Genomic DNA, 14974 nt, shown 5'->3' on the forward strand with positions numbered 1-14974 from the left:
ATGAAACACAACAGCAATTTTATGAGTGCTTAGTATGCCCATTGTGTTGGTTAGTCAGTGCCTCTGAACACTTCTTTTCCTGTGCTTTCTGTTGCAGGTAACATAGAATACAGCTGCCCAGCAACGAATGAATGTGAAATCACAAAGCGCAGACGCAAGTCCTGCCAAGCCTGCCGCTTCATGAAGTGTCTAAAAGTTGGCATGCTGAAAGAAGGTAAGACTGACCAAGTCAATGTGTATCTCTCTGCAAACATATGCAACAGCTCTAGGGCAATCAGGAAAGAAGAGAGACTGGTGAGTGTTCTAATCAGTTGTTGTGAAGGCAATTTTCATGTATACTTGCTCTTTTTGATAGTCTGCTTCTCAGCTATCGAATCATGCTTTATCCACATAGAGTTCATCACCTCCAGAGTATTTCTAATCTTATGTAGTACAGCAAAATGTACCTCAGCAGACAATCTCCTTCAATAGGTAACTAATAGAATAATCATCAGAATTCTCAGATATTTCTTTCCTCCATTCCTTATCCACTGTTATTCTGCCCCAGTTCTGGCAGAAAACCAAAACACACACTGTGCCTTTTTTTTTCCCGTTTTTACTCAGTCTTCAGTATATCAGGACAAATGAAAAGGTTACTTCTCAATTAAACAAGTATAAATATTGAGTATTTGTACTGAAGTTACTGTAACTACACTGGAGCAAATAATGGCATGCAGAAGAGGAGAATCCACTCCCCTCTCTTTTTCCTTAAAGCATGTGAGAACTCCTATCCCTCACTGTAAGTATAAGCCGAATGTTTTAATTCATCATTTACATTTTGAAGATATTGAATAACAGGTAAACATAAAATGTTTTCAAGAAACAGTGCAGTCTCACCTGGAACCTGATTCCTGTGTGTTACTGAAAGAGGCAATTCCTTAAATCTTAGTTGCCTGTTATGCACTTTTATTACTGTTAATGTATATGCAAAAATACATTTTTATGTGCATGTATTGTATATGCTGTTACTGTAGAGCACTGTAACCACCAAGAAAGATGTCATGGACTTCTGAACTAGATAAACATTTGAAATAAAATCAATGTAATCTTCTCTAAATATTAATATCCAATGGAGAGTACTTTGTGTTAAGCAACCACTTTAAAAATAGTTCTATGCAATTTTGCTTTGTCAGTGCTTAAAACTCAGCTTTGATAGCTGGCTGATTTTTGCAAATAATTTGATGGTAATTTAAAACAGGTTTAAGTATACAGCTATCAGGGTAAAATCCAAGAACAACATAGACCAGTGGAGAGATGATGAGCAAATTAGGTCTATCACGCACCTACAGACATATTCTTATTGGATTATACTTACTAAGAATAAACCTTGTTCTGTGCAACTGCTTTGGCAGATGCTATGATCCTGTGAGCCAAATCCTGCTGTCCTTAGTCTTACTTGAGCAAAACTCCTGTCAGATTCAATGGAGATTTTGCCTCAGTAAGAACTGCAGGATTTGACCCTCTCTTCCAGTGGTGATGGGAGAGTTCTTACTTGCCAAAATCCTCCTATAACTGACCACTAGGAGCAGTTACTTAAAAGTGAAATTAGGATGCTTAGATAAAGTGTGGGAAGAAAGGGATGACTGGGTATGGCACCTTTTGAAAGGGACTGTGCTTCTTAACATCTTTTTTTAGTAAGTTAAGACCCCATATCACTAATAACCTAATATACACATATATTGGGCAACTTGTTTGGAAACGAAACAGTGCTATCAAGAGTACATGCAGGTAAATTGATATAGTCCTTTTCTTTTAAATTTTGAGGGCACCACTGCAAGTCCATTAACATATATATTGAAAAGTCTAGGCTGTGTGCAGCTTCTGGGACTGCACGAGGAAGTTAAGTGTCTCTTCTACAAATGAGTAATTATCTCAGTTACCAAAATTGTGCACACATTTACTGTGTTTCTGCGTACAATTTTGTTAACTGAGATAATTTAGTTAGACAATTCAGATGTATGTTGTGAGTCAGATTTGGTTTTTTATGAATGTTCTTTGTCCATGGATTCGAATTAATCCCACAAGCTTTCTTAATCAGAATTTCATAAATTTTCTGCTATTAAAGTACATATCTTTTTCTGAATATTCTACAATGACAAAATGACTAGTTGCTTTGAAAAGAAGGTTTCTTTGTTAGCCTCACTCTTGGGCACATCTTAGTTCTTCCATGCATGTTATGTGAGGTTTTTCTGTCAAAACACAGTAAGATTTCTACTTATTTTTAATTACTGAGCCTTTTAATTTAGGGGAGAGTTAATTTAGCTTTTCAGGTGTTGCTTATCTACCACCTAATAGGACAACCTACAAGAACCTATAAGGGCATTTTATTTTCTTTCCCTCTTTAATGGCCACTTTTACTTTTGAAACCATACATTTGTAGGACTGTACTTGTAACAAAGATTTTTTTTTTTCTAGTGTTCTTGTTGGAAGGTAGTTTTGGAGATGAGTGTTGTTGTTTTTACCTATAGGAAAGTCTGGGGATGACTTTTTGGCTGTCCTTTATGTACAGTATGAAGAAAGATGATATATTGGCTTCTTTCATATGTAAAGTGGTATAAATTTATTGATTAACATGGACTTAAAATAAGCTGACATAATTCTTGCTGTATCTTAAAAATTTCTTTATGTACAGACAAGGATTTCAGTCCCATGCAGCATGTCAGAGATCATGCTGCAGTAAATCTATTCAAATGTAAACCTGTTCAATTCAATTACCAGTTTATAATAAAATTTGCTGCTGCAGCCTCCACGTTTGTCACAGCAGTCTCTACATGCTGATGGCACAGCATGCCTGGAAATTGACAGCCTAAATCTATTTACAAAAAAAATTTAGTTGCAGACCTGAAATAAAATCAAGTTTAAGCAGCTTTGAGTGGAGCATCACATTCCTTACAAGAACTGCACATCTGCCAGGGTTTATCTTCTCCAGAAATCTTACCCTGTTTGTGGGGAGTTTTCTTCTAGAAATTTGCCTTAACAAACATTGTTTTAAGTGTAATCTGAAGTGAAACAATTATCACAGTTCTTCCTGTCACATTTGGGAGGACTTTATTACACTGTCATTTTGTGAAGGGTATAGATTTCATGATAGAAATCACAGTGCCTGGAAAAAGATTCTGAGTTTTAGTTTAGCTTCTAGGGCAAGGTCCAAAACCAACTTATAGCAAATGTATAGGATGGCATCCCTTATGACATCTGCATGTTAATCATTTATTGTGCCAAGATAATGGTGTTTTTATCAAGTGTCCAGTGTTTCTGCAAGAGACGTAGTGTTAGAATTTTGAGGCTATATTTTGGTGTCAAATCCTGGGAGGGAGTTGGATTTCCAGTCACATGTAATACAGGGTGGAGTGGGGATTTTCTGTTCATGTTCTCAAGAATGTTGATAGGCCAGAGCCAGCAACACCTAGATCAAGATTCTTAACAATTTATAAGTCATGGACCAGCAACCAGAGAAGGAATGGTAAAGTAATGCCATACTGGGCTGAGCTGGGGTGGGATTGAGGTCCTGGCTCCTGTCTGCATCTCCTGTTGACTATCACAAGAAAGATAGTACAGACTGATCAGATGAATGTGTCCTTTTGCTTTAGCCCATGGATTGTTACTTGAAAACATGTCTGGGTGTATGGATGTTAATTTTGAGTACATGTCATTCTTTATGCTGAAGCATTCAGCAGATGCTGATTAGCTTTTGAACATATGACAAATATGAGGGTGTCAAATTTTCATTTACTTTTCTAGGTAATGATTATTAGCAGCACAGCAGAATACATTTCACTCAAAGAAGAAATTTAACATTTTTCTATTTTTAATTTTGCATGTCAGTATAATGAAAAGTTGGATTTTCAAGTATTACAGTTGGTTCTCCCAAAATACAGTTTCTTTGACTGCACTTATGTTTTGATGGATTCTCTCAGATTCATGAGAACTGATGAAACAACATTAAAGATTCTTGTATAGTCCAGGGAGAAACTTTTTAAATGTATCCCTAGAGATTTCTTGAAATAATATTGCAATTGCTAAAAGGGTGCGGGGAGACACATACAAGAATTCACCCTTTTTAAAAATGAACACTTTTAAGACATTTCTGTAGTTTTCAATTCTGTTAGTTTATACTCAGTATTTTAAGTTTGGCCTTTCAAACTCTTTAGAAGCTGGTGATTAGTTTGCTTCAGGTGGTAGAATTAAATCTGTGTTCATGAGCAAGATTGGGTGTTTTAGCTATTTCTCTTTTTATACAGCTAGTTGGATTGAGAAAAAGGGGTTGATGCTTTTCCTTTCTAAGAAAGAAAATGGGACGTAAAACTGTACAGGATGATATGGGAAATCATGGGTCGTTATCTGCCTTTTTACCTTTCTATTGCTAGTTGATCTGGTTAAATTCTACTTTTAGTCTTCAATTAGTACTATATACCTTTTAATACTGTCTGTGGGGCTATTTACTATCATGTGTTTGTGGTAGAAGATATTGTTCCAAGTTTATTATATGACAGATCTTACTCAGAAGAGCTGCCCATGTGAAATAATTCCAATGGAGTAATTATTCCAAAATAAAATTACTTTTTGTTTCAGACATAGTATTTATATAACTATTCTTCAAGAGGTTGTTCCATGTGTTTCAGTTTTCTCCATAGAGGCAAAACCATAGCCTCAATTTTATCTGTCCCTGTAGTGTAGGAAGGTTAAATATTGCAGTTCACTAACTCAACTTTTAGACCATCTGAAATATTGTATCCTGTTTTAGTTCTCACAGTTCTGTGCAACGCTAGTTCATACTTCTTACAGGACTGTTGACACCAAAACATCTCCCATGTATCTCTCATTTCTGATATCTGGATGTTTTCAGAATTTTTTACAGATTGTGTGCAGTGGCTGATCTGTGTTGCTTGTTATTTCAGAAATTCTACTTCATAAGTGGGTGATACATGGAAACAAATCTAAGTTAATATGAAAAGTAAACCATAAAAAAATGGCAGAAAATTTGGGTTGCTTCGTGTAAGTATGGTTGTATTTTTCTTATGAATGGACAGCCTTTAAAAGTTATCATCAGTCACTTTGTACCCAGTTAGAATAGGCAGAGTAACAGAATTTCATCTTAATCAGTCCAGCAATTACAAATGAGAGGCCAGATCCTCACCAAGAATTAATGGAGGCTCTTGGAGCTAGATTAGATTGGTGTTCATTTGGCAGGTGTAGCAATCTATGCTACAGGGCAATCAGCAATATACCTTTTTGTGTCTGTGAATCTTTACCATTGCTCGTATGTTAGCCATCATTCAGGCTCTAAGAATGAATAGAAACTCTCTGAGCTCATCATCTGGCAGTGCTGAGTTCAGTGTAACCCTTCCCATCACAGCAGTGCAGTTAGCATGTTGTACTCGCACTTCTTGCTGAGTAGCCCTTAACACTTCTCATTCATTGGTTTGCTTGGGGTTTTTTTTAGAAAGCTTTTATGCAGTCCCTCAAAGTGACCTCAGCATCCCTGGGGCAGTGCTAAGGCAGTAGTTACAATTTGCCTTGTAAAGAAATTCTGTACTTTTAAGTTTTTTCCTTCAGCAGTGAGCTGAGTAAAAGCAATTACGGTCAGTTTTAAAAATGGTTGAATGTTTTAGATGGTCATGTAATGAACCAGAAGATTATCACACATTAGTTAAAACTTTTTCTTAACATGCTAAAATTGGGGTTCTCTAAAATATTTTTGCTTCCCACTTTGAGAGATTTTATAATTCAAATATAAGAATTTATTTTTAAAAAGAGGTGTGTGTATTTTAAAGCACAAATTACTGAGTTTATTATACAAAGATTACCATATGAACATCTTTGGCTTGTGTTAAGCAGCAGATCGGATTAAATTATCATATTGATCCTTTCTGGTTTTGACAATCTATGAAAATGAATCCTATGCAGCAAGGAGAACAGGCAGCTTGAGTTTACTCTTACGTAAAGAGATGCGTGATATGAAGAGAAGCAGATTAATGGATTCTCTCTCAAAATAATAAATAAAACTAAGCAATCTTCTTTATGACGAAAAATGTGTTATCACCTATGTTTTGAGGATAGTGAAAAAGCCTGCTTAATGGGATTCCTTCTAACAACATCTCTTTTGAAAAGACTTGTGCATAAGACAATGCCAAGGTAAATTTCTCTCACAAGTCTAATATCATTACTCTGCCAAAAAGAAAGCAGAAATTATTGTGGAGGAAGTTTTAGTTTCTGCTGCCTTCAGAAACTAGAACAAAGGCAAGGAGAAAGCATTAATGGTATTCAAAGAAAATATTTCTGTACAGGATGACAGTTAGTAGAGCGGCATTGACCTCAGTGATATTTCTTATGCTCTCTATTGTAATATTACACTTAAGGAGCTCCTCCATTAATGCAGGATATTAAACAAAGCTCCTGTGTTATAACATTAAGAGATAACACAGTGTGTCTTCTGTTGAAGTCTCTTCCAAATATCAACATTCTTCTATGTTTCAATGTATTATGAGGGAGTTCAGTTTCTAGCACAGGTATTTTTTGCAAGTGTTTCTTTTCTCTTCCCTTCTTCCCCCTTTCTTCCCCTCCTTTCCCCCTTTTCTTCCTCCTTTTCATTTCTCCCTTTCCTTCTCTTTTATTTCCTCTTTCCCCCTTTTTCTTTCCCCTTTGCGCTCCCTTTCTTTCTTTCTTTCTTTCTTTTCTTTCTTTCTTTCATGTGTGCTTGGTTTAATATATACTGGGATCTGGTAATTCTCCTTGGAAACAATAGAAACTAATCTCTAAATGTTGTTGGTGTTCATAAGTAGGCCTCCTTCCTCCTAACCAAAATGTGACCTGATAGCCCAGTTCACGGATTAGAACTGACAGCCCAATTTGTCTGTCCTAAAACACAGCTCATGACTATCCACTCTCTGTAACTGATGAGTAAGGACAAACTATTCAACTGCAGGTTAGTGTTTATAGTGAGCTCAAGCAACTAGCATTTCTATGCACCTATTAGAATAATACTCAAGAAAAAAAACAAATACTGGAGATGTGGATGTTCTTTCAGAGTTCAAAAATTGCATGAAAGCACCTACAACTCAGACCAAGTGTTGGCCTCCTGAGAAGTTTTCATGGTGTTAGTGTTGCAGTATTGTACCACTCTGGTTTATGTTCTGTTTCTTAGTAATTGTGGGGAATAAAGCAGAGAAGTCTCAGCAATTCACTGGATTTGGTCTTAAAACAAAATTTCTCTCTTTCTAGATACTATTTTGTTTTACAGTTGTACCTTTATACAAGTACTCCATCCACTTTTGTAGAATAAGATGTATGAAGTGAATGTAGAGAAAGCAGTATCATTTATATGTCTGAGTCTGAGAGCTTTTTACATTTCTTGGCTTTACACAGAGCTGTAAATGTGGAGTTTTTTATGTTAACATTTGCAAATCTGAGGTCAAAGCTGTTTGGTGGCTTACTTGTCTGCAGCTCGAGTCTGCTCCCACAGTTATCGCTGGTGAGAATCCCAGTGACAGCACTTGTTTGCAGGGTCAGGCAAGCGAAGAATGCTTTTGGTCTATAGTTACTTTGTATTTTAGTTATTTAAAATAGTCTGGAAGATTTTGAATGGGATTAAATTTTACAATATTTTTCTTAGTGCACATACCTATTACTTCCTCAGAACTGGAAGTTCTGCAGATTCATGAGTCTACTTAAATTGAAATACTATTAAAAATTAATCGCTTTGTACTAATATTTTCTCATCATAATCTGCGGTGGTTAACTGAATGTCCTCATTTGTCATATTTCTTCTTTTGATCCTAAAATAAGGGAGCAGTATTTTCCTAATTTTCTATCAATTATTCAATTTTTTAAAAAAGGTGTTCATTGAATTTAGCCTCGTGAATATTTGCTTATGCACTGAAAGTACAGTGACAGCGATATAAGTGGTAGGGGTAGGTAGAGACAAGTCTGAAGGATGTAGGACTGTGTACCATACAGCACCTTTTCCCATGAGCTCCCAGACAAATAACTGCCTTTCATTCCTGGTCTCTACCACCCATAAACACATACATCGATGTGGCACTGCCATTTATCGCAGAACACTTAAATTCTTATACATGGGTCCTGCCCTATATTAAATAGGAGTCATTTTGTAAAGAGTATCATTAATGTTGTTTGTATTCTCCACTTTTCTCTGTTTCTGCTGTGCAGATGTTTGCACATCCCCTGCTTGAGTGGAAGTCGCATCTCAGGCAGAAGGTGCGTTTAATGGTGATACATATGAGTATCTCTGAAGTGCTCTTCTGGAACCAATCTTTCTGTATTTTACTTAGCCCTTGCTTGGGCAGCACTTGCATCTTCTCAATAAGACTCTTGCTGTGTAAGATCTTAGAAACAACAGGATGTAAGGTAGGATTATTTGGGGTGAAGTGCTGAAACGATGCAAGTGGTAGTAATTAGAACCCACGTGACAGATGTACAGGCAGACTTTTGCTGCTTAGGATGGATTGGCACCAAAAAGCTTAGAGGTTGAAGAACTCTCTTGGCCCCTTCACTCAGTCAAAGCACTGAACGTGTTGAGAAGCACTAAAATTTCCATCTGCAGTGGTTACGTCTGACCTCATATAGTGCTATCCCTCAGATATTTCATACTTCTTGATCTCTTCTGTCCTACCAAAAAAAAAGTTAGAATCAACATGGGGTTTGGGGCATCAGTGTAACTAAGCCACAACCTTCTCTCTGACCAGTCATTGCCCTTTTACAAGCTGAGGTGTTTTTGCCAGTGGTGAGCCTTTGTCAGTTCTACTCTCTGAATAACTATGTGAGGCTGGAATATTATTTCATTTGCATTTTCCAGTGTGGCTTTTTTGTTTGAAAGTCAGCAGCTGGAAATCTGAAATAAATGTGATTCAGCAAAGAATTGGTCTTTTTTCAGATTTTGACATGCTTACTAGCTATTCTGGTAATAGGTTTCATCTAACAAGCTTTTTCTTTTTTTTCCTTCCTTTTTTTTTTTTCTTTCTTTTTATTTTCTTCAGGTATTTATATGACAGAAAAGAGAAACTATGGTGGGAGTCTGTTGCACTCATAATAGTCACTTAATATAGTTATTAATCTTTATAAATGAAAAACATAGCTTTATTTTAAGCCTCAGTAGGCTTTTATTAGATTAATGATTCTGGTGAAAGTCAAACACAAGCTATGTTAAATATATTCACTTACTGAACAATATCAATATTTTCCTTTCTGCTCTTTATTGTTCCAACAAAGTTAATATGTTTTTCTATTTTTCTCTTCTTAGGCATCTGTTTTAGTTCTCTGGATCATCAGGTGAAAGATCAGAAGTCAATTTGATTCACAGTTTTAATGTACCAGATCCAAAATCAACACTCTGTAGTACGTGCTTGCATAGGGTCTTATTTCAGTCCACATTAAAACAACTGATTATTCAAATAATTTAGAAAAATAAAACATATTCTAAAAGAAAGTCCACATTCTGTAATCAGCTTAACTCCAGTCTGTGTCCTTAGTGGTAGAATTGTTGGTGTGCTGTAAATGTTTTGCAGGAAAACTGCTTGACGAATGAGAGAATGTTGGTAACTTGCTGCATGCTGAGCACATGCAGACTGTAGGAATCAACAAATAATACAGGACCATCATCCTTGTCTTTTGTCTCCTCTTTTCTCCCTTTTCTAGCCAAGCAGTAGTCCATACAATGCTGTCAGTAATATAAAAATTATTTCACCAATGCCCTATGTCTAATATTGCTTTTGAGTCCTGTGGGTGGCTGACTGAAGACAGACCATGTCTTTTGTTCGGATCTGAATCAATCAACAGATCAGTCTGATATCATTTGTTTGTTGTAGAGCCACATGTTGCTTTTCACGTCTGAAAGATTGTGTTTACAATGGTCTCCAGTGTCTCCTCTTCCTATACTCTGTCATATTTTCATATATTTTGTAATTTAGTGAAAGCTTTAGAAACGGGCACCTTAGATTTCGTTGCGTGGCCAGTCTCACGTTTCAGTGGATAACACTTGGGAAGAGGAACTTATTTGTCCTAAGTCACCAGAACTGCTGTGTTTCTGGATATAGTTTGTGAAATCAACTAAGGTACGATGACTTAAGAGATGGCATAAATACACTTTGGATGCAGACTGAGATCCGTGATTATTGGAATGTTAGGAGAGGTCTTGCTCTGAACTGATTTTTCAGTTCATAGACCACTTACTGATTTCCCTTTCAAACTTCTAATGAAAGCTCTTAAACTTCCAATTCCAAGATGGAATAGACTGCTAAATATTGAAGTAGGAAAATTAGTGTTTCCCTTTAAAAGTAGAAAGCTGTTTTAAAATACCAGTTTACATGTATTGCTTTTGTGAATTCTTGCTCAAAAATGTAATAGAAAAATTTCTGATAAGTTATACCTCAGGTGAAGAACTGGGCTGAGAAGGGAAGCTCTAAGATTAACGGTCTGATTATGAAGACACTAAATAGGCTCCTTCTCTTCAACAGCCTTCAAGAGCATCACCCCAAAATACAAATCTCTGACTGTATTTCAGACAAAATAGAAGTTGGTACACCACTGAGTATGGTGTGCACAGCCATTGTCTTTGCTGATCTTTTTGTCTGACGGAGCGTGCCACATGCCCCACTGCTTGATCTTGTGTGAGATGCAAAGGAATGCAGTAATCAGAGAACAAAGCCACAGAATAGCTAAGATGACATAGGATTCTTCTCTTTTCTCTTTTTATCTTCTCTCATTTTCATAATTTTCTATTCATTTTCCTCTGCCATGCCACAATTGTATTGGAAGAATGCTGATGAGAAAATAGTTACTGCAAGCACATGTCTTCCAGGCAGTCTTTTTCTGGCCAGGTGGGAGAGAGAATCATTAATTTCTTGAGGTTCTTGTTACCTGACTCACCGTTTCATGAATCCTACTCAGGCTGAATGACTGTATTTCCTTCTGGGCATGCTGGTATTGCTGGAGATATCCATCCTGGCAAGATGCTTCAGCTCACCTCCAGTTAAAATACTTGTTATGGAAGTATTCTTAAACACAGCTGATTAATGAAGTTAGAAAAAACATTTGAATGCAGAGTATGAAGGCTTCAAGCATTGGTGTTCCTCTCTAGGGAGGTGCGTGTGATCAGAAAGCATTCTGAATGCTAACAATCCATCCCATTTTGTTCCCATTTATTTTCTCTAATTTCCAGCCTTTTTTAATGCTGGTTAGCTGAAATAAGTCCTCTTTCCCTCCTCTCCGCCATTCCCTCCCCCTTTATGGAATAGCCCATGACACGTGCCTGTAAAGTGGCTTCTTGGGAATTTGCAAGTCTTTGAATGTGTTATCTGATTAAAGGGATGTATGTGTCTTTAATTCTCGTCTGCAGTTTCACCTTTGACCCCATCTGTTAAAGTGGAGAGGAGTTGAGAGTCAGCAAAGTCCCAGATTCAACCCAGATAACCTGCACTGTGCACATTTTGAATGCTTTAACTCTTTGATTGCCCCTGAAAACTACATACTTAATTGACAGATTTTATTGGAAAATGTGGTGGGTCCAATGTGAGACAGGTGAATTGTTTATTTTGTTGATATGGTTAAGGTAGGATAATTTAGTCCTGATTTCACCTTTTCTGTTGAAGAACAAGTGAGCATATAGTTGCATGACAAACCGATATAATGTCTTGGTGTGCGTGTAATTTCATTTTTTTTTTTTTTTTTTTAGTAGACCAGTTTCTTGCTTACGGAGTAGGAGTGGAAGTTCAAACCCCACTTCTATTATACATACTTCCTTTTGGAACAGGAAGCTGAATTACATGATTGGAAATGACGTTGCAGTTTTGAATGGGATTTATATATAACCCTGACAGTAAAAATCTTTTCATTGAAAGATTGAAATAGATGATGTGTCATTTACATTGTATTTTGGTAATATTGTGCTTCTTCTGCAGAACAACGTGTTTGTGGCATTTTCTGTGCTTTAGAGATACATAGCATATAGTGATTAGAATATCCCAGTGCATTTGGATCTGTAGGTATTTTCGTTTTTCCTCCAGTCATTTTCTTTCCTAGCCTTCAGACAGTCTTAATAAACTGAAGGGTTTTTCAATACCCCAGATTTATCCCTGGTCTCTGAAAGCTAGAGCCAAATTCTTCCCCCACTTACATCTGTTCAACTCTGGTGGTTTCACTTATGCTACGTGGCTGTAACAATGCAGAATTTGTCCTAATCTGCCCTTTCTTTTTCAGTGGAGAATATGCACATGCAAAGTGTACATGAACACACTTGAACTGCAAATAGAAAATATGTATGTATTTTGTGTGTATGTGTGTACACAAATAGATAAATGGCACAGAGATAGGTTCGATAGTATATCTACTGTACATAATATTGTAAATGGTATCTTGCTGTGCTGGAATCTAGGCAATATGAGTTCAGTACTAAAGTGTTCAAGTTGCACCTGAGCTGGCTGGAGCCTGCCAGCCTCTGCAAGCCCACTGAGAGCATCTGTCTCGCCACCACCTTGCTCACGCTGTGTCCTCTGCAGGCTCTCCGATTCTTCCGACTATGAGCATAAATCATCCACCTGTCAGGAGCTCTAGCTGCCTGGATTATGCAATGCCTGCCTTCGTTTGGAGATGGTGTGAGCAGAAGATTGCGGCAAATGGTTTGCATTCATTTTAATGCTGTTCCCGCATCTCTTCAGCTTTAATGAGGGTTCAGGGTGGTGACGACTCCCTGAGACAATGAAAGTCCTAGAGACCCAAGCTTTCTTTTGTACATTTGTATGGCCTAGTTTAGATTTTTTTTATTTGCTTTCTTTTCCTCTCCCTTTCTTTCTTTCTCCCCCACCCCCCCAAAGAAATGAATGGCTTGAAAATTGAGGCAGAGAACTGGTACTGCACAAAGCCAGCTGTCCATAGCTCTGCTTTTTGGCCTTGTAATACTTCCCTCCAGCTGAGCAATGAAGAATTTAAAAATCAGTCATGTTTAATGTTGATTGTCCATTTTTGCTGTCTAAAACTGCATAATGCCTAGTTGCCTTCACTTAAATGTGTAAAAATCCTACCTTTGCATTTTATTCAGTTACAGGTATATTGGATTACATGATGAGGTGTGGCATACCATGTTATATATTCAAAATCTAAGATACAGCACCACTATATTAAGGTCTCTTTATACAAAAAAAACCCCAAAAAAACTGACTTCCAGTAAAATTGTCTTTTTTCAGCTTGTTAGACCCGAATTAATCCAATTCCACGTTCACTCATAGTTTTAATTATGAATTATGAGCAGAATAAATATAAGTATTTATTAATCTGTGTAAACAGAAAAAAAAGCAGAGAAAGTTCTTTCAAAGGCAAATGTTGAAGATGGTGAATAGGTGCAGATAAGTTGCACCTTCACACCTGTTGTAACTGTCTGTCCATAACCTCAAACAAATCCCACCATATTCTTGCAGGTACAGCCTTCAGACTGTAGCCTTACATGGTTGTCAACCTCATGTTCTTACTGGCCTGAAAAACACTAGGCAGTACTAACAGCAAAATACTTAATTTTAACACTCTTCAGTAGTTAGCAGGGGAAATCCACATTTGATATCCTAACATTACAGGTTCATTATTTTTCACAAATATTTGAGGAAACAGACTTGTTTAATATTTTGAAACACATTTGGCTTGCGCATCATTTTTCTTCAGTGAATTTGTCGTGAGCTTGTCAGCAATCTTATCAGAGAGTATTTATTTTAAGTTATAGAGAAGTCCAGTGATGTAGGCAGTAATATCCCCATTTTACTGTATTCAACCTAAGACAGAGCAGGAGTTGCTTGGTAAAAATCACATGTAGTGTTAGAGGCACAGCTAGAAGTGGAACTTCTGCTCTGAGGTTAATGTGTCATTCAGCCTGGAACTTCAAAATCCAGCTCTGTCCACCCCATTCTCACCCAATGACTGAAAGAGAGAAAGGTTTATTGCTTATTGGTTTGGGATTTTACATTTCTCTTTTTAATAGTTCCCTTTATATGTGGACTCCTCAATCAGCTACTGATGAAAAGAATCCTAAAAGGCGAAGTAAAATTAAGGCCAGCTTTTGTCAATGGGGAAAATAAAGGACTATTTCGGTGCACCTCTGTATTTCCTGTTGATATTAATAGAAGATGCTTACACACATGGAGAGGAATTTTTGTTGCCAAAACAATTTAAATTTTTCTCTTGGTAAAAATTTCCCCAGCTGATGAGTACCACCGGTGGCAGCTGAACATGGAATACGCAGTGCGTGGAATGTGCACTCTTGAATTGTAACAGTACTTGGGAGCTCTGTCTGTGTCTACATTCTCCCCTCTTGATCTGAAAGCTAGAGAATTTTGTACAACCTGGTCATGCTTAACTAGGACCACACAGAGCAAGGGAGATTTATTTAATAAGCTGTTTGGGAAAGAGCGAAGACCTTAACGAATGAAATGTGTAGACTTTGAGATCTTTACTGTGAGCCTCATTTGCTTCTGGTAGCAAGCTAACCTCCAATGCCATTCCCTCCCCCCTCCAGTTTTAATTTGACGGAAGGCCAGCAGTACTGCAGTTTTATGCAAAGTCTCCAGTGAACTCAAAAAAGATTATTATTTCTCACTTTGTCTTTACCGATAACTTTAAAATTTTATGTGTCAGAACGCGGGATTATCTGAAGACACAAATGCAACACAACACTGACAAAATCAGATGAAAAATCTCACTCTTTTAGCTATGAAGAAATTAGATTTATCATCAGAAAAACATTCTCTTTTCATTTTCTGAAAGGTGCTTTTTGACAGACCCTTTGCAGTGGACGTCATGCTCACAAAACATGCTGTCACAGGGCTATTTGAATATGGTGACAGGCTCATTATCATGTTGAAGACAACTGACAACACTGCAGACTAGAAATGGACAGGCTTGCCAATCAGCTGTTGAAAGGATTGCAGTTGAAATAGAG

At 37.1% G+C, this 14974-nt stretch overlaps 1 protein-coding gene across 20 annotated transcripts in view; it reads left to right on the forward strand.

Moving 5' to 3' along the window:
• The window catches only part of ESRRG (estrogen related receptor gamma), a 398405-nt gene that overhangs the window by 283412 nt on the left and 100019 nt on the right, over window positions 1–14974 (forward strand). For all 20 annotated transcript variants that reach the window (XM_032681996.1, XM_032682006.1, XM_032681992.1 and 17 more), the window contains one exon: window positions 98–214. In XM_032681996.1, the coding sequence (XP_032537887.1) occupies window positions 98–214 (117 nt within the window). The remainder of the gene's footprint in view (window positions 1–97; window positions 215–14974) is intronic.

The sequence above is a fragment of the Chiroxiphia lanceolata genome, chromosome 3 (genome assembly GCF_009829145.1).
Source record: "Chiroxiphia lanceolata isolate bChiLan1 chromosome 3, bChiLan1.pri, whole genome shotgun sequence".
Taxonomy (NCBI): Eukaryota; Metazoa; Chordata; class Aves; order Passeriformes; family Pipridae; genus Chiroxiphia; species Chiroxiphia lanceolata.